Raw genomic sequence first — 23,610 nt, 5'->3', positions numbered from 1 at the left:
ACCATACTCACTGGTCTGTAGTTTCCCGGGTCCCCCCCCTTGAACCTTTTTTGAAGATCGGCATATCATTCGCCACCTTCCAGTCCTCCGGAATCTTTTCCCGATTTGATCTATAGTTATAGTCCCTTTCAGTTCCTTGATGACCCTCGGATGGATGCCATTCGGTCCCGGGAATTTATCGCTCTTAAGCCTATCTATCTGCCTGCATACCTCTTCTAGTTGCTGTGTCACTGGTGGATCATGGGTGAAGGGTCTTAAATTTGCTGTACTGCCTGTGGTAATGTGAACGACGGCTGGCAACACAATAAAATAAGACAAGCTCACAGACACTTAGCAAGTTATGGTGAAAGCAAATAATTTTTATTAAAGGTGTCCGATAAGGGCTCCTGTTCACAGGAAACGATGAAACACTACCCAAAGCTAGTTCTGTAAATATAACAATGTCCTCGAGTGGTCTGTGTCTGCAGGGCTATAGCATACATGTGTATATCTCGGCTCAGCAGTAATTCTTACTGGTCTCTGGCCTGGATCCAGAGTTACTACTAGTACTATTTATCATTTCTAAAGTGCTGAAAGGTATATACAGCACTGTACATTTAACATACAATAGACAGTCCCTGCTCAGAAGAGCTAACAATTTAATTTGACAGACAGGACATCTCAGGGTTGGGGAGATTATGATAGTTACCAGCAGAGTCTCTAATAGGCACACAAAGCCTGCAGCTGGCCAGTTCATTGCACAAATTCCAAGGTTCCACGTTCAGCTTGTCTTACCTGAATATAGTCGTTGCAGTTTCTCAGCATCAGGATTGGCCTACCTGAATACAGTAGTTGCAGTCTCAGCTTCAAGATGGAAGTGCAGTGTCACTGCTTCCCTTTGGGCCTCATAAACCTAGCTCTTTCCTGGTATTTCATACTTCCTGAACCATACCCTCCTGACTCCACCCCTCCTGTGTTACTTCCTTCTTAGGCGCGACTAGGGATTTTAAAGTGACCCTGACACTGTGAGGGAGTGTTCATAAGTGGGAAGTGGCAGCATCCTATAGACTTCTCACACTGCCTTTTTGTGGTGCAACAAAACCAGTTTACCTATATTATATCTAATCTTCAATTTATGGGTCACTCTGGCCTAGATTCTCAAAACAGTGCCAGAATTGGCCAGCACCTGAAAAAACAGCACCAGCTGAACATCACTGAAAGTATGGTGCCATTTTGAGAATCACAGTCTGTATCAAAGGCACTGGAAATGTAGGTCAGGGTTTTACAGGCACCTATCTTCATTGTAGAATCATGCTTAGTGGTGCTGAACATCAACCCCACCCATATCCACGCCACATTTGACGTTCGGTGCCAGTAAGCGTATACGTAGATGCAATTTTTTTTGTAGGCATCTCGGGGCACCTACTTTTTTTTTTTTTTTCTTAATTTTTAATTGATTTTTAATAGTGTGGTCAGTTAACACACCATTAATGGCCAATTAAAACACTTAGGCGCCATTCGGGCGCCTACCGGTGCTTTCAAAACAGCACCATTTTGAGAATCTGGGCCTCTATGCTTATCTAGGTTCAAGGCAACTTACAAATCAAGAATTCAGGTTCTCGTGTGCTGTTTTATCGCTCACTGTTCATTGTCCTTGTTCTCTCTTTTATCTCGTATCTCCTTAAATCCTTATTATGCTCTCACACTTTTTCACTAACCCCACCAATACCACAACCACTATGATGTTGCACTTTGGCCCTGATTCTATAAAGTCCGCCTATAGTTAAGTGCCTACATCAGCATGCCTAGCTGATGTAAGCTCCTAACTTGATTAATAGGCTTTATCGGTGCTGATAATTGGCACATAATACCTCATAATTAGACTTAATTGAAAGTTAGGTGCCTAACTTGAAAAATGCAATTCTGTAAAAAGTAGATGCCTAGTCCAAAGCATGTGCCTGAAAATGGGCATGGTTAAGGGTGGATTGTGGGTGTGTTTTTGCATTGGGTGTTTGTTTTTGACTTAAAGCGCTGTTGTGCACCTAACTTAGGCATATGCATTTAGACCAAGAAAACTGGCATAAATACAGTGCGCCTAAAAGTTGAAATGCCTAGTGATACCTAGCACCGCTTAGGCAGCATTAAGCTTGATTCTATACAGTGTGCCTAACTTTTATAGAATCGCACTTAGTGCCACACTAGTCAGCACCAGTTTTTTAGGTGATCTATATAGAATCTGGGCCTTTTACCTCACTGTCTTCTAATGTTGCCTTCTCTCTGTTTACATTTCTTTTATGTCCCTATACTTTTCTTTTTTCGCTTCTCTTGGCCTTCTAAAATGTTTACATTTCTCTTTTCCATCACAAATTGTATTCTCCCACTCCTTCCTTCCTACATCTCCAATTGCCCTGTCTAGTCTTTCCATAGATCAGAGCTATTCAAATCCAGTCTTTGAGGTCCCTACAAATCCAGTCCTTGAGGATATCCACAATGAATATGCATGCAAGAATTTGCATGTACTGCCTCCTTGGTCTGCAAATCTCTTTTACGTATATTCATTGTGGATATTCTGAAAACCTGGCTTGCTTGTGAACCTCAAGGACGGAGATTGAGTAGCCCTTGGGGGAAGCAGTGAGGATATCTAAACATTATTTTGAGACTTTGACTAGTAAAACAGTTTTATTAGAACCCTCTAAGCAGGCTAAAAAGGACTTTGAAGTCTCCTGGACTGCTCAGGAAAAGAGGCCTGAAAGGGTGGGGGGAGAGAACCAGAACAAGGAGCTGTTGGAGTTGCTGGACCGGGGAAAAGGTGCAGGATAAGGCTCCAAAAATCCCTAGACAATGCCATAAGTGTGGGAAAGTAGGACACTATGGGGCTCATTTTCAAAAAAGATAGATGTCTAAAGACAGTACATCCAAATCTTAAGGGGGGAGGGGTTTAGAGATGTGTTTAGGGCGGGCTTAGGACTTGGACGCTCATCAGGCATAATCAAACCTTTAACAAAAGTTCCTGGACTTTTTTTTTTAGAAGTTTGGAGCTAGACCTGTTTTAAAAGGGTCTAAATGCTAAAAACGTGCCCAAACTAACCAGATGACCACTGGAGGGATTAAGTCCATAGGCCATTATTGAGATGACTTGGAGAAATCCACTGCTTATTCCTAGGATAAGCAGAATAAAATCTGTTTTTCCTTTTGGGATCTAGTTAGGTACTTGGATCCTGGGTTGGCCACTGTTGAAGACAGGATACTAGGCTTGATGGACCTTTGGTCTGTCACAGTATGACAATTCTTATGTTCTTATAGGATGGTATTAGTTCTGTGGTAGTCAGAGATTATAGATTTTTGGGAAGTTAATGATATCTCATAGTTTGCTTATCCTATGCTCCAGGTCAATGACTTGTTGGACAAACTGAGGACAGCTCAATGTCTAACAACATTGGATTTTACAAAAGAGCACTGGCAAATTTCCCTTAGCTACAGTAAAGAGTCTAAAGAGAAATCAGCCAGACTAACAACTAATTTTAAAAAATGCTTTGTGGCACAATAGGAAGTCAAATATCTGGGTTATATAGTAGAAAAAGGACAACTTAAACCCATGATAGATAAGGTTAATAGTATATGTTCCTTTCTTCTTCCTCAGAACAAACAATAGCTGAATAGTTTTCTGGCCCTAGGTTATTACAGACTCTCATCCCTGAATTTGCAGACAAGGCTGCTTTTATTAACAGACATGTTAATAAAAAAGCATGAACCCAATCAGCTGCCTTGTTCTAAGGATGAAGAGGAATCATTTTGTCTCTTGCAAGAACAATTGTATCAAGAACCTGTATTAAAAGGTATTGACATAACATATGGATTTATTCTACAGATGGATGCCTCACACTTAGCTTGAAGGGCCTGTATTATTTCACAAGTGGGAGGGTAAAGAACACCCAGTGTTGTACCTAAGCTGAAAGTTGTCACATTATGAGAAAAAGTGCTCTACAGTTGAAAAGGAATGCTTAGCCATAAAATAGTCAGTAGACAGCAGTGTTCCCGCTAAGCTGCGTTGGCCTGCGCTCGCGCACAAAATATTACATCGCAGCGCAAAGTTTCTCTTCACAGCGCACACACGCGTCGGTAAGGTAAGGGGACGCATTGGGGGGATTGCACTTCCCCACAATTGCCATGCTTCGGTTCCTCTTCTTCCTTCCTTCCTCCCCCCCCCCCCCCCGCGGGACCCTGCGGCACCATCAACTCTTACTCCCTCTAATGTCGGCCCTGCAGCTCCAGACTTCCTCGCACCTTCTCCCCTCCCCCTTTGGATCGCTATTATTTTAAATGTTATAGCCGCGGAGTTGTATCCATCAGTGGAGATGTCTAACCTCGGCCTGCCCCGGAACTCTTACTGCAGCAGACGCCCGTCTAGGCAGGAACAGGAAGTCACTGTTGCAGTAAGAGTTCCGGGGCAGGCCGAGGTTAGACATCTCCACTGATGGATACAACTCCGCGGCTATAACATTTAAAATAATAGCGATCCAAAGGGGGAGGGGAGAAGGTGCGAGGAAGTCTGGAGCTGCAGGGCCGACATTAGAGGGAGTAAGAGTTGATGGTGCCGCAGGGTCCCGCGGGGGGGGGGGGGGGGGGAAGGAAGGAAGAAGAGGAACCGAAGCATGGCAATTGTGGGGAAGTGCAGAGCTGCAGGGAAGAGTGTTGCGGTACCCAGCTGGAGGGAGAAGGAAGATGAGGGAGGGAATTAAAGGAGATGCCAGGGCTTGGAGCGTAGGAGGAAGGTATGCCAGTCTAAGGGAAAAGGAAGGGGGAGATGTGAGAGCATGGAGGGGGAGCGAAAGATGGAAGAAAAGGAAAGGAGAGAGATGCCAGAGAATCAGGGAAGGGGAGATACCAGACTATGAGGAGAGGTGTGGGAGAGGGAAGGCGAGGAGAGAGATGCCAGACCAATGGGGTGAAAGGAGAGATGGAAGGGGGAGGCATACAGTTTCTGGAAGGGGCATAGAAGGAGAGAAGATGCCATATAGGGGAAGAGAGACGGCAGACAGTGGATGGAAGGAAGAGAGTTACAAGAAGATGAGGAAAGGAGAAACCACAGAAGACAAAGGTAGAAAAAAATTTCTATTTATTTATTGCTTTAGGAGACATGTGTCACTGTTTCTGTGAAGCATTGTATGCAGAGTCCAGCTTCTTGCTGGTTCAATTTAACCTTTGTCTATGTATTTTTATTTTATCCCCCCTTTTACAAAACTGTGAAGCGTTTTTAGCACCAGCCTTGGTGGTAGCAGCTCTGATGCTCAGAATTTTATGAGCATCAGAGCTGTTACCTCCGTAGCTAAAATCCACACTACAGTTTTGTAAAAGAGGGAGGGGTTAGTTTGTGATTACATATTCCTTACTAGGCGAAGGTGTTTTCTGTGTTCTGTGTGTTCGAAAGACATGGTTTTCTGTTAGGATTGACGGTGTAGGATTGATCTGTGCTGGTCTGGCTTGTTTAGTTTTACAATGGGTGTATTGATGTACTGCTCACTGCAATATGTAAGATGCTGCCTTTTCCTAGGTACTCATGTGTGACGTGTGGTTTGTTACTAAAAATCATGTTTTTCTTACAGATGGGGGGGGGGGTGCCAAAAAATGATGGGCCCCGGATGTTACATATGCTAGGTACGCCACTGTATGTAAAGATACCAGAAAGCTGGCGTAGCAAAAACTTCTAAGTTTTGAGTATTTAACCCTCCCACAATCTCACGGGCACTCGTTTCAAGTTTATTGAGATTTTGATTTAAACGCAATATCAAATATTTTCAATGCGTATAACAAAAATAAATTTGGGGAAATAAATAAAACCATTTGAACCAGTGTTCCCGCTAAGCTGCGCTGGCGTGCGCTGGCGCACAAAATATTACATCGCAGCGCACACGTTTCTCGTCACAGCGCACGATCGGAAGAGGCGTACGGCAGATGGCAGGGCGGCGAGAGGAGAATCGGGCGAGTTGGCTCATAACTTGCTGGCGCCCGATATTTTTGGCTCACGGTGAAAAAAGTTTGCTCACAACACCCGCCCGCTTAGAGGGAACACTGCAGTAGAGGTGTTGAGATATGGTAATGGTGCAGGTATTTGTGTTCCGTTAACTCCCTTAAATAGGTTCAAAACACATAACATAAGGTTAAAACAAATCACTGTGAAACAAAAATTACATTATGTTGAAATATATTTATTAAATATCAAAGTGCACACATACATAGTGAACAGAATAAAACATTTTTCTTTTGGAGTTGCACATTATATTCCCCACCATCCCCCCCCTCCCAACCCATCATACAAACCCAGTTCGTGAGCACTCAAAACTGTAAGAACTCCAAGTCACACATTTAAAAGTCTACTCCGCCCATGAGGAGTGAGATCCATCCAAAAGTGTTCCCAAATTGCCTGGAAGTGATGACCCGGACCTCCATCAAGAGCTGCAAAGTGTCTACGTTCTAAAGAAGCTTGAGTGATCATCAACAATCTCCAGTAGACAACCAATTAGTTAAAATGGCTTTTTTGCCCAGTACCATCACTCGGGCCACAAAACCCGACAATCCTTTGGGTTTAGGAGATGTTATCTGGTAAAATCCAAAAAGTGCTCTGGGCGTAGGTGCAAAAATTACATTATAAACAGGTAAGCCCTAAGATGTTTACAGAATAAATAAAGGATCAACTTTAATTCGATAGGAAGAGAATTCCAAATAGATATGAGTCTGTCTGGTATGGAAATGAAGTTGATAAAGATTTTTTTTTTTATATTTTATACCTGCAAAAGTTAGAAAATAAATCAAATGAGTATCTCCAACTCGCAAAGTCAACAGAGAGGAAATGAAAATAAGGAAAATAAGTATTCTGGACTAGTACCTACAAATAACTTATAAGTTCATGATAATTTGAATACAATGTGTGCCCTAATTGGCAACCAATGAAGCTTTATCAGCATAGGTATAACACGATCAAACCTTTTTAGTTCAAAAATCATCTCTGCCTCCGTGTTCTGGATCATCTATGGTTATAAGGGCACTAGTAAGAAGTCAACACATCCCATTACAATAATCCAGTTTGAACATACAAGGGCCTGTACTAAAGTACGAAAATGTTTTTCATCAAAGAGATAATGAAGTTTTCTTAATCTATGTAGTTTATGAAAAGATGATTTTGCCACTGTATCTATATGTAAATTCAAAGATAATTTAGTATCTAGATCAGGGGTTCTTAACCTGGAGTCCATGGATGGATTTCAGGGGGTCCATGAGGGTCAGATAAAAATTAACATTTATATTCACTATACAGCCCGGTACAGTTGATTTTTCTCACAGATAATGAGAGAATAGATATAGTAGTAATGGTAGTATAAAACATAGTAGGGTGCTGAGACTGTAGCTTTAACCACAGCGCCACACTCTCTTCAAATTCACCACCATGTACAAAAAGGGACCCCCTAGATTGTTTCTTGAATAGGCACCTAATCAGGCAGCTGAAAGGATGCATTGTGTATAAAGTTAATACCTAACAAGTGCTGCATAGTGACCTAAATCTACCTGTCTTTAATCTCACCAGACATATCTATCCTTTTATCATTGCAACACTTGTTTTTATATTGCGTATCAATTGCAAAATTTGGTACATTTTGTAGAATGCAAGCCAAATCTGTCACCTGTCAGCATCATGTTTCACAATTCTGTATACTGAGTAATAGTTCTGTTTCCAGATTTTAAAAAAAGCCAGGCATCAATTTGTCTCATTTTTCAGTGACTGCAGAATACAGCCATGGTCTTCGTTCAACTCTGTGTTGCTTTTATACTTGTAGTTTTCCCAGTCTGTAAGACCCGGGCCTTGGACAAGTACATTGCTGCTGTGTATGAACATGTCGTAGTAGTTCCAGATGTTACCCTGACACCTGTTACTCCTGCAGAAGCTCTGCGGATGATGAACATTAATCTGGATATTATAGAAAAAGCAGTGAAAGAAGCAGCCAAAAAGGTAAAGTTCATTTTACTTGCTGTATACTCTTAAGTGGCATGGGTTGGAAGTGGGAATAGAAAATCCAGTGGTGGAGTCAATATTCAAATGGTTTTACATTGGTAAATGCAGAAGAATGGCCCCCATATGGATAAAGCAGTTACTTACTTGTAACGGGTGTTATCCAAGAACAGCAGGCAGATGTTCTCACATGTGGTTCCGTGGATGACATCACCCACATATGAGAATATTCTGCTTGCTTGTCCTGGGATAAAGCACAGTTACTTACCTATAACAGGTATTATCAAAGGACAACAAGCATACAATGTGGGTGACATCATGCACATGTGGGTGACATCTACAGAACCACATGTGAGAATATGCTGCCTGCTTGTCCTAGGACAGGGGTCTGCAACCTTTAAGACATAAAGAGCCACTTGGACCCGTTTTCGAAAAGAAAAAAAAACTTGGAGCCGCAAAACCATTATAAAACAAATCTAACACTGCATATATTGTTTCTTATCTTAATGCTATATACAGGATCACTAAATTGAAAATAAAATCATTTTTCCTACCTTTGCTATTTGGTGATTTCATGAGTCTCTGGTTGCACTTTCTTCTTCTGACTGTGCATCCAATCTTTCTTCCTTTCTTTCAGCCTCCTGTATGTTTCCTCTCCTCCAGACCTCATTCTCTCCCCCAACTTTTTCTTTCTGTCTCCGTGCCGTCCCCCAAGCCACTCGGTTTGCTGCCACCGCCATCGGGGAACAGCCCCCAAGCCACCGCCGTCCCAAGCTTTCCCTGCAGAAGTGTTGCGCTGACCAGCATTCTACTCCCTGACGTCAATTCTGACGTAGGAGAGGAAGTTCCGGGCCAACAAGGCATTTCTCCTCATTCCATCCAGCCTGAGCCCCATCTCTCCTTGATCCAGCATTTCCCTTCTGTGTCTGTCAGAATTACCATTCCACCTATTTTCCAGCATCACCCTTCTTTGTGTCCATCTCACCTATATCCCTATCTCACCACTTTTTCAGAATCTTCATTTGTCTCTGTCCTTATCTTTACGCCATGTTCACCATTTGCCCTTTCAATGTCTTTATCTCCCCCCCCCCCCACTTTTTCAGCATTACTTCTATGTCTCTATTTCACCTCCTCTTCATGTCCCCTCTGTATCTCTATCCTTATTCAGTAGGTCCTGCTTACCCTTTCTCTTCTTTGTGTCACTATCTCCATTTTCAGCTTTCCCCCCCTTTTCCTTTGTTACTGCACCCTGTAGCTAGAATCTTTCCACCCTCCCTCCACTCCGGCCCAGCCCAGTATGAAAGATTTCCTTTTGTTTCCCTCCCCTCTCTCCTCCTCCCTCACCCACGAGTCCTGCATCTGGCCCTCTCCCTTCTACCTGCACCTGGCAACACCCCCCTGCTCCGCGGCTCTCTTCAGCAACTCGTCAGCAGCAGTGATCAAGACAAGCTGCCGACATCGAGGCCTTCCCTCTACGAGTCCCGCCTTTGTGGAAAAAGGAAGTTGAAACAAGCGGGACTCGCAGAGGGTAGGCCCCGACGTCAGAAGCTGCTGCTGAGTTGCCGAAGAGAGCCGCGGAGCAGGGGATGTGGCCGGAAGCAGGTAGAAGGGAGAGGGAGATAGGAAGGCTGTAGATCTCCGGAGCATGACACCGACCCCGGCCAGGATGATTTCTTTTTCAAGCACCTTACAAGTCCAACGTCGCGGGTGAAATAGCCATGCTGAGCAGTGAGCTCAGCACTACACAGATGAAAGCCTTGCTTGCTGATTGGTCCGGCGGGGCGGGGCCGCCGGACCAATCAGCAAGCAAGGCTTTCATCTGTGTATGTGCTGAGCTCACTGCTCAGCATGGCTATTTCCCGCCGCGACGCCGGACTTAAGCTGCATGCCTGCATGACACACTACCGGAGCCGCAGCAAAGGTGGAAAAGAGCCGCATGCGGCTCTGGAGCCGCAGGTTGCCGACCCCCGTCCTAGGATAAATATGGATACAAGCGCTTGTATTAACAACATATTTACTTTTACCTTCCCCCCAAAAACTCTGAGGACAGATCAGTGTAGAGGAGGGAATGTGTGTACTGAGGTTTCATGTTGAATCTCCCTATGTATTTTGCACCTGCTCCCATTCAATAGTAAAGTGTGTAGGGACTTGGTACTTTCAATGTGCACACTGTACTGATTTTCTAAAGGAAGTGCTTCAGAAACTTCCCTTTGAAAAAAAGCTTGCATTATTCTCATTGCCTTAAATGTATACACCTGAATGAAGCAACCATGTTAGCTGTCCACATCTCTTTATTTTTACCTTTCTCCGAGGACAAGCAGGCATAATATTCTCACACCTGGGTGATATAATCCACAGAACCCAGTATAAGTACTGCCATGTGCACTGTCACTTTAAATCTTTAGGCAGCACCCATACCATGCGAATGCCGGTGCCTTCCCGCCAAACATTGGCTCACAGAACCATCAGTTCTTCATTTTCCGTGGAACGGAAAAGCTGTATCTTCAGTTTTCTTTTCAGTGTGTCAAACTTTTACTATTCTTTTGTGCCTTCCCATAATTTTTCATTGTTTTCCTCATAATTTGTCTTTTTATCCTGTTCCAGTATTTCATCCAAGTTTTGATTTTTGGCCTTCATGCCAATTTGAACCCTTTTTCCCTCCGGAAGCGTCAACTGTTTTTGACATCCTAGTTACTCAAGCTCCCTGGGTTATTGAACCCTTTGACTTCATGTTGCTTGTTTTCCCCCTCAATGTCAGAGAGGCTTTAAGAAATGTTCTCTTTTTTAAAATTCTTTATTTTAATATTTTTAACAAAAAAGAATATATGATACAATAATCTCAATACAAGACATAAATTACAATTAACATGATTCACCTTTGGTAAAATGGTGAAATACCACGTCTTGTCATACAAACACTTAAAGCAATCCTATTCCCTATGCTACCCCCCCCCCCCCCCCCCCAGGAGGCCTGGATTTTCTTTTCATAAGGATAGGATAATATATAATTTAAAACTTTCAAAAAATCCTCTTTTTCCAATTCAATGCATGTCTCCCATATATCTTTAAACTTCACCCATTGATTTGTTAAAAGGGCCAATAATCTATATTTTTCACACACTATTCCTAAACGATCTCTCATATCTCTTATTGTAGGTACACTACTCCTGGGCCAATATTAATCGAGCTGCTATAAATGCCAAATCCATAAGCTTAGAGTGAGAAGATGATCATCTCTCTACTCCAACTCCTAATAGTGCCCTTTCAGCACTCATATCGAGAGGGATCTGGATTAACTTACTCATATAATAAAATACTTGCTCCTAATATTTTCTGAACCATTTGACATTTCCAGCATATATGATAAAATGTACCTCTTTCACCACATCCTCTCCAACAAGCATCATTTTCCCCCTTAATACATTTCCTAATTAAAACCAGAGTGACATACCATCGTACTAAAAGTTTAATTGCATTTTCCACCAAAGTAGCTGCTCTAGCTATATGGAAGAGATATGATACAATTACTCCCAACTCATCAACTTACCATTCCTTCCCCAAATCTTTTCCCCACGCTTTCATATATGATACAAATAGGGATCGTTTGTCACCGGCAGCCTCAGGGCAATGGGTCCAGGACTGCCGAGACAAGGAGTTGCTCTTGTGTGCCGCTGCAGGCGACACAAGGGAAAATAAAATAAAAGGTTTAGTGAAAGGATTCAACCACGAACTAGGTAAGTAAATGTCAAAACATGGACTGGATTTATTTCTTGGATTCAAACAATACCAGTCATAAAGCAAGAAAAATAAACTTGTCAGGATTCTTGAGCAAACATTAAAGTCCCAAAACATTAAGCTTGCATGATTAAACAGTTTCTAGATTGTGCAACAACTTCAAGGGGGGTTCTAAACCCATAAACAGGAAACCTTATCCTTAAGCGAATATGGGCTCCATATTTAGCAAGGAGTCCCAGCTTGGAAAGTTTTCTCAAAACAAACAATTCAAAAGAACAAAACAGTTCTTCTCTTCAGCTGAACTCGGCTTGTACCAGTGCTACGGCACTGATTTCTCCAGCAACACAAGTGCTGGGACAGGTGGTGTGCTCCATGTGGTGAAATAATTGTCAAAAATTAGGCCCTCAATCCCTCAACAATAACGCGGGGCAAACCCCACCACCTAGGCATGACATAATCTAACTTCCAAAAAGGGAAGAAAAAGAAAAAACAAAACAAACAATTTAAGTCTTGCACAGTCCTTATCAAAAAGTTTCTACCCTGCTTCAGGCTCAGCAGTAGTATTAAAGAACAGCTTCAAAAATAGACCAAAAACAAAGCAGTCATTTATAATCCAACTAGGCAGTTTCATTACTTGCCTTGAACCAGCACACCTCCATGGGTTGGACTCCATTCTGCAAGTCAGCATTAGGCTCCGGCTCCAACTCTATGTCTTGAGAGACTTCATCCAGGTTAGGAGTTAGCTCTGCTCTGGCTTTTGTAAGCCCTCCGGCAATTGGCGGCCCTGCAGAGCTCTCAGTCTTGAGCTTTGCTCCTGTTCCCTCAGTTTCTCTGTCTGCCTCTCTAGCAGCTCTGACTCTGGTTTAGAAGCCTACAACCATGCCCCAAACCCTCAGGTGTAGAGGATATCCTGTTACTACCTCTGAGAGAGCGTGGGGGAAGGGGAAATTGCAGCTCAGCTCCCGGGCTCCCTCTACTGGAAAAAGCAGGAAAGTCAGGTAACTTGCTAAACTGAGTTTTAACCTGCTCAGGCTGGGAAATGTCTGCTTTGGAAATGGGTCTAACTCTAGGGCCAGACCTAGCAGGCACAGTCCGCATATCACAAGATATAGATTAGGAAAGGGTATAGATTGAAGGATAAAGGGGATCAAAGGGTTAGACAAGGATCACCTTACAGGTCATGGACCTGATGGGCTGCCCTGGGAGCGGACTGCTGGGCGCAATGGACCTTTTGGACTGACCCAGCGGAGGCAATTTCTTATGTTTTCATTTTCTCATCAACATATATGATTTTATATAGCTAAGAAATACACCCTTTCGTAACTGGGTTCCCTAACCCCTTTTCAAATTCAGATTTCTTTAAAATTTCTTTTCCCATCCCCTTACATGTCATAATACAATTTTTCACCTGTAAATAGGGAAAAAGATCTCTCGCTTCCAATTGATATTGGTCCTGAAGGTCTACAAAGGCTTTAACCTCCCCTTCCTCAATAAGTTGACCAAAACACCTCAAGCCTTTTGCCGCCCACCTCTTAAAAATCCCCCCTCCCTAACTGGTATAAAGTCTTGTACATATAACATAAGGGAGAAATGAATACTTTTTTCCTTTTCCCAAAAGTTTCTTTACTACGCTTTCCCATATTCCCATAGAACATCTACTAAAAGGGTTACTTATATTTATTATTTCTTTTTCTCCCACCCATGGTAGGTATTTCAATTCCCTAATATTCTCTAACATGTATTGTTCTACCCTCGCCTATAATTTAAGTGGATATGAATGCCATTTAACTATCGCTCTCAACTGAACGGCTCTATAATAATTCTCCAAATGAGGTAGACCTAATCTTCCTTCCGCCTTAGATTTAAACATTGCATAACTTCCAACCCTTGGACACTTTTCTTCCCAAATAAATCTCATTATCATACTATTCCATTTTTGGAAATACAATTTTGGAATTTCTATTGGCAGTACTTGAAATAGATACAAAAACCTAGGAAGAATCATTATCTTTAACTCTTCCATACGTCCTAACCATGAAATAAACATCTTATTCCACCTTTCTAAATCTTTCTGAATATCTGCTACTAGGGGTACATAGTTCTGCTGAAACAAGAGTGTCCAATCCGCTCCTAAAATTATTCCTAAATAGCGAATGGGTCCCTTTACTCATCTTAAAGGCACTGATCTCTGTAATTCCTTAGCCTTCGCCAAGGATGCTGATATATTCATCACCTCCATCTTGGATAGATTAGCTTTAAATCCTGAAAGCTGACCATATTCACCCAAAATATCTTTAAGAACAGTCAAGGACAACTCCAAAGCCTCAACAATAACTAATATATTTTCAGCAAACAGAGACAGCTTTTGTTCTTCTCCCGCCACCCTCAAACCTTTTATCTGTTGGGATTGTCTAATTCTCTGTGCCAGAGGTTCAATAATTAATGCGAAAATCAGAGGGGACAACGGGCAACCTGCCTTGTCCCTCTCTGAAGTTCAAATGTAGGGGAATTAATTTTAACACATGCTAATGGACTATTATATAATGTAAATATCCAATCTTAAACCTTTTCCCAAAACCTATAAATCCCAACACTGCTTCCATAAATTTCCATTCAACTCGGTCAAATGCTTTTTCAGCATTGACCGAGACTGCCACCCATTCAGATCCCTCCCTTCTAGCCTTCCAAACCAAATCTAACACCATCCTGATCCCATCAGCTGCCTGCCTCCCACTGATAAAACCCACTTGGCAAGTGTTGGCATGTATGGTGACAATCTAGCAGCAAGGACTCTAGCCATAATTTTTGTATCTATTCCTATTGTATGTATTGCCTATTGTATTTATTTCTATTGTATGTATTGTAATTCCTGCTAAAATATGGTAATTGTTCCCTTTCTTTTAAATTATTAAACAGTCTTGCCAAGAGAGGAGTTACAAAGGATATAAACTTTTTATAAAACAGTCCCGTACATTCATTCATTCCCGGAGATTTACCTATCTTGATACGATGTATCAACCCTCGTATCTCATCCTTTGTTATATCCTCATCCAATCCTTGAGTCTCTGATTCTTGTAGATTCTTTAAATCTAATTGAGACAAATACTGCAACAGAGAAACCTCCTTTCCTTGATATCCTTATAAAAAACCTTTCATAAATATCCTTCTCTTTTGTCAAAATATCTCCATGCTTGGAACGTATACTCATAATATTATCTTGCAAATGTTGTACCTTAATACGATGTGCTAATAATTTCCCTTCCCTATTCCCAGTTTTGTAATTTTTAAGTCTAAGGTGGTCTAAATTAAATTTAATAGCTTCATCTTCCATTTTTCCCAAGGCCATACGAATTTCTTTTATTTGAGTCCTAAGCTGTTCACCCCCCACTCCGCCCCCCACACACCCTTTTTATATTGCATTACCAGTCCCATCAATTTTTCTCAGTTTTTTTTCCTCCTTTTCTCTGATCTTTTTCTTATGAGAGGCCATAGAAATTAACTCTCCTCTTAAAGCAGTTTTTAGGGATTTTCAAATCGTAATGGGTAAATATTGTTCGATACTGTTATTATCCCAAAAATTTCTAATACTCTGTTCTATCTTCTGAACTACCTTCATGTCTTTTTTAACAGATTATCATTTAATTTTCCAGTACCGTGTCCCTATCTTAGAATGTCCCCATGTTAAGTCCACCCATATTGGGGCATGATCTGCCCAACTAGTTTCCTCTTTGGCATCTATTAATTTACCTCCAAAACTTTATCAAAACAAATCATATAAATGCAGGAGTATACTTTATGGGGGGAAGAATGATAAGTCTTGGTTAGGGTGCTGGTCTATGACCAGAGGGCCACCGCGTGAGCGGACTGCAGGGCATGATGGACCACTGTTCTGACCCAGCAGCAGCAATTCTTATGTTCCTAATATACGTATAGATTGCCACCCATCTGATAGGTTTAATATTTCTAAAAAAATTTTTAGTTGTTTCCTATCTTTTTTAGTTCTATCACCTTCATTACTCAGAGTCCCAGCGAGGATCCAAGACCAAATTAAAATCCCCTCCCACCAATAATAATCCTTCGTGATTTTTTAGAATTATACTCAAAAGTTCTTCAAAGAATTTCCCTTGTTTAATATCGGGTGCATACAAATTCTCCAAATTCACTTTTTCCCCATTTAACTCCCCTACCCATATAATCCATCTCCCTTCATCATCCTTCCATTCAGCCTTTGTAAGGACTTTCAATTTTTTATCAAATAATATCCCCACCCCTGCTTTCTTTTTCTCCTTATTAGAAGCCCAAATTTGCATCAGATAATCTTTAAAATGAATCATCCTTTCTCCCTTTTTTTGTAAATGTGTTTCTTGTACACAGCAAATATCATAATTCAATCTTTTCATCTCCTTTAAAAACAATTGGCGTTTTCCATTCACATTTAAACTTCCCAATCTTATCTTACTTTCATTCCATTTTATTCTCTTCAACTTTCCTATCCTTACAGATCTTACAATTTTTCCCAGGTTCTCCTTAATTCCCCAACCCCTCCTCTCCACCCAAATCCATCCACCCAATCCCATCCATCCACCAACCCACCCCCCTCCCGCACTTCCCTTCCTCCCTTTCTTCCCTTCCTCCAAGACTTCTTGTGATTCTCTCACCAACCTCAATATAACTTACAAACATCAAGCTTCTCCCCCCTCCCAACAATCACACATCCCAATCACTTTCTTCACAATTTCCCATCAAAGTCTCAACCATGTAAACAGCGCCCTAATTTGTAATTTTCCTGGAAATGTCCAGTTATCTTCTTTTGTAATCCGCCTAGAACTGCAAGGTACTGGTGGAATAGAAGTCGCTAATGTAATGTAATTATGCCTAGTTATATTCATTACTTCATCTAATTAGTTGAACAAAGAACTTATCATTAACTTATTTTCGGTTAACTATTTTAAATCATAGTCATTAATCTTGCATCAGTCTCTCCATCAAACAGAGGCCATCGCGCTCTTAGATTCTTGGCCCAGCTCCAATTGCCTTTTCTTAGATCTACCAGTAGATTCCTGCCAACGATACTTTTCCAATTTTTGTAATGCTGTTGAACCAGTAGCCGGCCCAATCGATTCCATCAGGCCCTCCTTGCATAAATAATCCTCTGCTTCAATCACAGTTATAACTTTCTTATGAATACCATTAATTGTTATCAAAAGGCCAAATGGAAACAGCCATTTATAACACAAATTCTTCTGTTTCAAAACTGTAAGAATTGGGTGAAATTCCCTCTTCTTCTGCAAAGTATTAGCAGATAAATCCTGAAATATCTCAATGTTATAAGTCTGCAAGGTTACCGTAATCAATTATCTGGCCTTACGGATCAGACGCTCTTTATCCACAAAATTATGCAGGCATATAATTATGTCCCTAGGCTTTTCAGACATTTTGGAACCTGTCTATTTTCACTGTGTCTAGAGAAATTTCTTCTGCACTCTCAGATGTTAACATATAGGCAAATATTTCCTGCGCCACTTTCGCAACGTCTTTATATACCTCAGTATCAGAAACCCCCTCGTATCCACAAGTTCTGCTGTTGAGATCTATTCTCCAAATCTTCTATACGATTCACAGTCTTTCAATTGCTTTTAGGTGTCCCCCACCTGACGGCCTAATGTCTTCACAAACAAGAGAAAAATCCAACAGGAACTGCAGCAAAACCAAGCAAAAAGCAAAAACCAAAGACAACTGCAGACTATGTACAAGATACAGGCACTGTTTATTTCAAACTCTAATGGTATATACAACCTTATTATCAACTCACCATTCGGTTTCTTCCACTCATCCCAGCAGGTCCCACAAATCTTGCCTTATTTCTTTTACAGCGTCTTTCATTTTCCCCTTCACCGCAGCCACTTCACTCTTTATTTCCAGGGCACACTGCTGAAGTTCTTCCTTTATGGCCGAAACCGCCGGATCTCCATGTCTCCTTCGGGGCAGAACCGTTCGTTCTATCTCCTCCTCTGACGCATTCTCTTCCGACTCACATGGTATCTCATGGGCGGTTCCTGGTCCACACCGGAGGCCATCTTTCTCCTGCCCTCTTTCCTGAGAGAGACTCCCCTCAGGTTTTTTTTTCCGCCAGCATCTTTTCTCCCAGTTCTCCACGAATCTCCAAATACTGCCCTTTTTTTCTGCTTAAACTTCACATGGAGAGGGGTTCGGAGCTGCCGAGGTCAGCGCTCCCTCCTCATCCCGCCATTGAGGTTAGTGACGTCACCAGAAGTGATTTAAGAAATGTTCTCAATGTAATCGGACTATTTCAGGTTCTAATCCACATAACTGGTGTGTCCGGTGTCTGGGTCCTGAACATCAGGACATTCACTGTGATCTCCATTCCCAAATGCAAAAATACTGGACTGCTGTGCAAGGCTGCCCTGTGAACTTCTAAAAGCTAAGTTACTCAGCATTTCATATTCTGCTCTTTTGACTGGTTTTCAGCATTATATCTGCTTAATTTCTCTTCTCCTCCCTGTTTCTTACTAAAAAAATATAAAAAAGCACAAAAAAAATAAATCCTTCTCTTTCCTCTGTTAAATCTTATTTCCTCTTCCTGCATTTTTGTTTAAAATACTGTGTTTTAGGTGGTATAGAGCCTATATTTCTGGTGCCTGTGGCTCAGGGTGACTAAAGTAGGGAAAATCCTGTTATAAATCCTGTGTTTCAGGGTAGCACTGATAGAACCTGCATTTTTGTTTAAAATACTGTGTTTTAGGAGGTATAGAGCCTATATTTCTGGTGCCTGTGGCTCAGGGTGACTAAAGTAGGGAAAATCCTGTTATAAATCCTGTGTTTTAGGGTAGCACTGATAGAACCTGCATTTTTGTTTAAAATACTGTGTTTTAGGTGGTATAGAGCCTATATTTCTGGTGCCTGTGGCTCAGGGGACTAAAGTAGGGAAAATCCTGTTATAAATCCTGTGTTTTAGGGTAGCACTGATAGAACCTGCATTTTTGTTTAAAATACTGTGTTTTAGGTGGTATAGAGCCTATATTTCTGGTGCCTGTGGCTCAGGGGACTAAAGTAGGGAAAATCCTGTTATAAATCCTGTGTTTTAGGGTAGCACTGATAGAACCTGCAGTTTTGTTTAAAATACTGTGTTTAGGTGGTATAGAGCCTATATTTCTGCCTTACTAGTAGTCTTACTTATAGTCCCACCAACCCCAGGGACCACTATTCATATATAGAGACCCATATAATCAGGACTACTCAAATCAAGTCACTTCACAACCAATCAAGATGACCTGTATTCTATGCAATCACTGTGGTGCTTTAATTCCAAGACATACTATTTGGAGGCTTAAGGCTTGCCCCATCTGTCTTCAACTTGCCAGTATTAAGGAGGAGCTCTGCAAACTTAAACAGGAATTGAATACAATTAAAGCAGCTTCCATCACTCCACAAAATCATACCAACTTACCACCTCTACCTCAAAGAATAAAACAGCCCAGGAATAAATGGGTCACAGTAGGCTCAGGAAGACTGCGATATGTAACACAGAAACATCCACCTTCACTAATATTACCTCTACAGAATTCCTTCTCTCCACTAGTGCACTGCGATACTCAGGAGAACAGAAGGGAGGTGGGACTGGAACCAATGAAGGTAACTCAAGAGAACAAGCGCACCCTAAGTACAAATAAAAAAGCCAAAAACAGAAAACTATTACTGTTGGGGGATTCCATCATCAGAGGCATTAACCTTGGAACACAAGACGAGGAGACCAAAATAGTGAAATGTGTTCCAGGATCCTCAGCTACCAGGAGTTGCAGGCAAATATAATTAAGGAAGAAACTAAGGATTTTAACACTGATGTTGTTATCCATCTAGGAACAAATGACCTGGCCAACAACTCCACACTTGCAGCACAGAAAGCTTTTCGGGAGCTTGGTGAGGGCGTGAAACCTTTTGTAAAGACTTTAGCTTTTTCTGAAATACTGCCTGCATATGGAAAAGGAGAGCAAAGAGTGAAAAACACAGAGGACTTTAATAGATGGCTCAGAGCCTGGTGTCATCAAGAAGGCTTCAGGTACATAGGAGGATGGGGAAATACATGGAAGGACAAGAAACTATATTGCACTGATGGGCTACATATTACTACAGCAGGAAAAAGAAACCTTGCAGAGAAATTTAGACAATATTTTTCTAGGCATTTAAACTAGAAGGTGGGGGTGGTGTATGTACGAAGGACAATTATAGAGACCACCCCCGGCAAAAGAAAAGATCAGCAACTCATTTCTTAGTATTGCAACGGAAAGTGAAACGACACAAAAATCCATACGAAAAAGGAGATTATCGCTGAAAAATAGCTGGAAAGCGATGACCACAAATGCTCGCAGTCTAAGCAACAAAGTTCATGATCTGCAAGCCCTGATATTAGAGGCAGATCTAGATATTGTTGCTATCACAGAGACATGGTTCAGTGAATCACATGGATGGGATACAAACATACCGGGATATAATCTTTTTAGGAAGGACAGAGATGGTCATAAAGGTGGAGGAGTAGCTCTCTATGTAAAGATCAATATCCAAGCAACCGAAATGCAAGGGACCTGGGGGAAAAGAAGAAGCAATATGGATTGCTCTGAAAAGAGAAGATGGAACTTCTATCTATGTGGGTGTAGTCTACAGACCTCTGACTCAATCGCAGCAAATTGATAAGGATCTGATTGTGGATATCCAAAAGTTTGGAAGGAAAGAGGAGGTTCTGCTGTTGGGAGATTTCAACCTGCCGGATGCGGACTGGAATGTTCCGTCTGCGGAATCGGAAAGAAGTAGGGAGATTGTGGATGCCTTTCAAGAGGCTCTGCTCAGACAAATGGTGACGGAACCCACAAGGGAAAAAGCGATATTGGATCTGGTCCTCACAAATGGAGAGAGTATCTCTAATGTTCGAGTGGGTGCTCACCTGGGTAGTAGCGATCATCAAACGGTTTGGTTTGATATAACGGCTAAAGTGGAGAGCGGCCGCACGATACTTAAAGTCCTAGATTTCAAACGTACGGACTTTAATGCAATGGGAAAGTACCTGAAGAAAGAGCTGTTAGGATGGGAGGACATAAGAGAAGTGGAAAGACAGTGGTCTAAGCTGAAAGGAGCGATAAAAATGGCTACGGACCTTTATGTGAAGAAAATCAATAAAAACAAGAGAAAAAGGAAGCCGATATGGTTCTCCAACCAAGTGGCTGAGAAAATAAAGGCGAAAGAGTTGGCGTTCATGAAATATAAAAAAACCCAAGAAGAGGAGAGCAGAAAGGAGTACAGGGTGAAACTGAAAGAAGCCAAGAGAGAGATACGTTTGGCGAAGGCACAGGCGGAAGAACAAATGGCTAAAAATGTAAAAAAGGGAGATAAAAATTTTTTCAGATATATTAGTGAAAGGAGGAAGATAAAAAATGGAATTGCTAGGCTAAAAGATGCTGGGAACAAATATGTGGAGAGTGATGAGGAGAAAGCAAATGTGCTAAACAAATACTTCTGTTCTGTGTTCACAGAGAAGGACCGAGATTGTCTGGCAAAGTTACACGAGAAAATGGAGTAGATTCTGTGCCGTTCACGGAGGAGGGTGTTTATGAGCAACTTGAAAAACTGAAGGTGAACAAAGCGATGGGACCAGACGGGATCCATCCCAGGATACTAAGGGAGCTCAGAGAGGTTCTGGCGAGTCCTATTAAAGACTTGTTCAACAAATCTCTAGAGACGGGAGTGATTCCTGGGGATTGGAGGAGAGCGGATGTGGTCCCTATTCATAAAAGTGGTCACAGGGTTGAAGCAGGAAACTACAGGCCGGTGAGCCTCACTTCAGTTGTTGGAAAAATAATGGAAGTGTTGCTGAAAGAAAGAATAGTGTATTTCCTTGAATCTAATGGGTTACAGGATCCGAGGCAACATGGCTTTACAAAAGGTAAATCGTGCCAAACGAACCTGATTGAATTTTTTGATTGGGTGACCAGAGAGCTGGATCGAGGACATATGATAGTAATTTACTTGGATTTCAGCAAAGCCTTTGATACAGTTCCTCATAGGAGCTGTTGAACAAACTTGAAGGGCTGAAGTTAGGACCCAAAGTGGTGAACTGGGTCAGAAACTGGCTGTCGGACAGACGCCAGAGGGTGGTGGTTAATGGAAGTCGCTCAAAGGAAGGAAAGGTGACTAGTGGAGTCCCTCAGGGTTCGGTGCTGGGGCCAATCCTGTTCAATATGTATGTAAGTGACATTGCTGAAGGGTTAGAAGGAAAAGTGTGCCTTTTTGCAGATGATACAAAGATTTGTAACAGAGTAGACACCGTAGAGGGAGTGGAGAATATGAAAAAGGATCTGCAAAAGTTAGAGGAATGGTCTAATGCCTGGCAACTAAAATTCAATGCAAAGAAATGCAGAGTAATGCATTTGGGGATTAATAATAGGAAGGAACCGTATATGCTGGGAGGAGAGAAGCTGATATGCACGGACAGGGAGAGGGACCTTGGGGTGATAGTGTCCGAAGATCTAAAGGCGAAAAAACAGTGTGGCAAGGCAGTGGCTGCTGCCAGAAGGATTCTGGGCTGTATAAAGAGAGGCGTAGTCAGTAGAAGGAAGAAGGTGTTGATGCCCCTGTACAGGTCATTGGTGAGGCCCCACTTGGAGTATTGTGTTCAGTTTTGGAGACCGTATCTGGCGAAAGACGTAAGAAGACTTGAGGAGGTCCAGAGGAGGGCGACGAAAATGATAGGAGGCTTGCACCAGAAGACGTATGAGGAGAGATTGGAAGCCCTGAATATGTATACCCTAGAGGAAAGGAGAGACAGGGGAGATATGATTCAAACGTTCAAATACTTAAAGGGTATTAACGTAGAACAAAATCTTTTCCAGAGAAAGGAAAATGGTAAAACCAGAGGACATAATTTGAGGTTGAGGGGTGATAGATTCAGGGGCAATGTTAGGAAATTCTACTTTACGGAGAGGGTGGTGGATGCCTGGAATGCACTCCCAAGAGAGGTGGTGAAGAGGAAAACGGTAACGGAGTTCAAAGAAGCGTGGGATGAACACAGAGGATCTAGAATCAGAAAATAATATTAAATATTGAACTAGGCCAGTTACTGGGCAGACTTGCACGGTCTGTGTCTGTGTATGGCCGTTTGGTGGAGGATGGGCAGGGGAGGGCTTCATTGGCTGGGAGGGTGTAGATGGGTGGGAGTAAGTCTTAACAGAGATTTCGGCAGTTGGAACCCAAGCATAGTACCGGGTAAAGCTTTGGATTCTTGCCCAGAAATAGCTAAGAAGAAAAAAAAAAAAAAAATTAAATTGAATCAGGTTGGGCAGACTGGATGGACCATTCGGGTCTTTATCTGCCGTCATCTACTATGTTACTATGTTACTAAGTCTCTGAAAGTCTTTAAACTTTCATTCATGAAACCTTTTTGGTACAGCATCAGCATCCTGGAACTCGACACTCAACTTCCTATGTCACAGGCATCAATATCAGCAACAAGTGCATCAACATCACATCCAGGCAGGACTCTACAACATCTTCATAGAGCATCAAGGGTCATGGCAAGTAAGAAAGAAAAGAAGCACAAACATTCTTCCTCTTCTATGCATGGCACTGTGTCCACCCAAGCATAGATTTCCTCGATGCATAGTAAGTGTTGACGCACTGAAGACCACTCTTCCATGCAGCTGATGTTTCCTTGTAGGTGTGCCTAAAAAATAAAATAGGAGAGTTAGAGTATATAGCACTGAATGATGAAATAGATATAATAGGCATCTCAGAGACCTGGTGAAAGGAGGACAATCAATGGGACACTGTTACCTGGCTACAAATTATATCGCAAGGATAGAGTAGATCAAATTAGAATGGGGGTGGGG

The 23,610-nt window shown here is 41.9% G+C and overlaps 1 protein-coding gene across 1 annotated transcript in view; it reads left to right on the top strand.

Annotated features, from left to right (window-relative positions):
- The first annotated feature begins 5,022 nt into the window (after window positions 1–5,022).
- LOC117357482 (pantetheinase-like) overlaps window positions 5,023–23,610 on the top strand; it is an 85,876-nt gene continuing 67,288 nt past the window's right edge. Inside the window, exons 1-2 of the mRNA XM_033938152.1 lie at window positions 5,023–5,077; window positions 7,809–7,981. Coding sequence (XP_033794043.1) covers window positions 5,047–5,077; window positions 7,809–7,981 — 204 coding nt within the window. The 5' untranslated portion in view covers window positions 5,023–5,046. The remainder of the gene's footprint in view (window positions 5,078–7,808; window positions 7,982–23,610) is intronic.

This window comes from Geotrypetes seraphini, chromosome 3 (genome assembly GCF_902459505.1).
Source record: "Geotrypetes seraphini chromosome 3, aGeoSer1.1, whole genome shotgun sequence".
NCBI classification, from domain to species: Eukaryota; Metazoa; Chordata; class Amphibia; order Gymnophiona; family Dermophiidae; genus Geotrypetes; species Geotrypetes seraphini.
The sequence above is the reverse complement of the archived record's forward strand: the minus strand, read 5'-3'. Positions and strand labels throughout refer to the sequence as shown.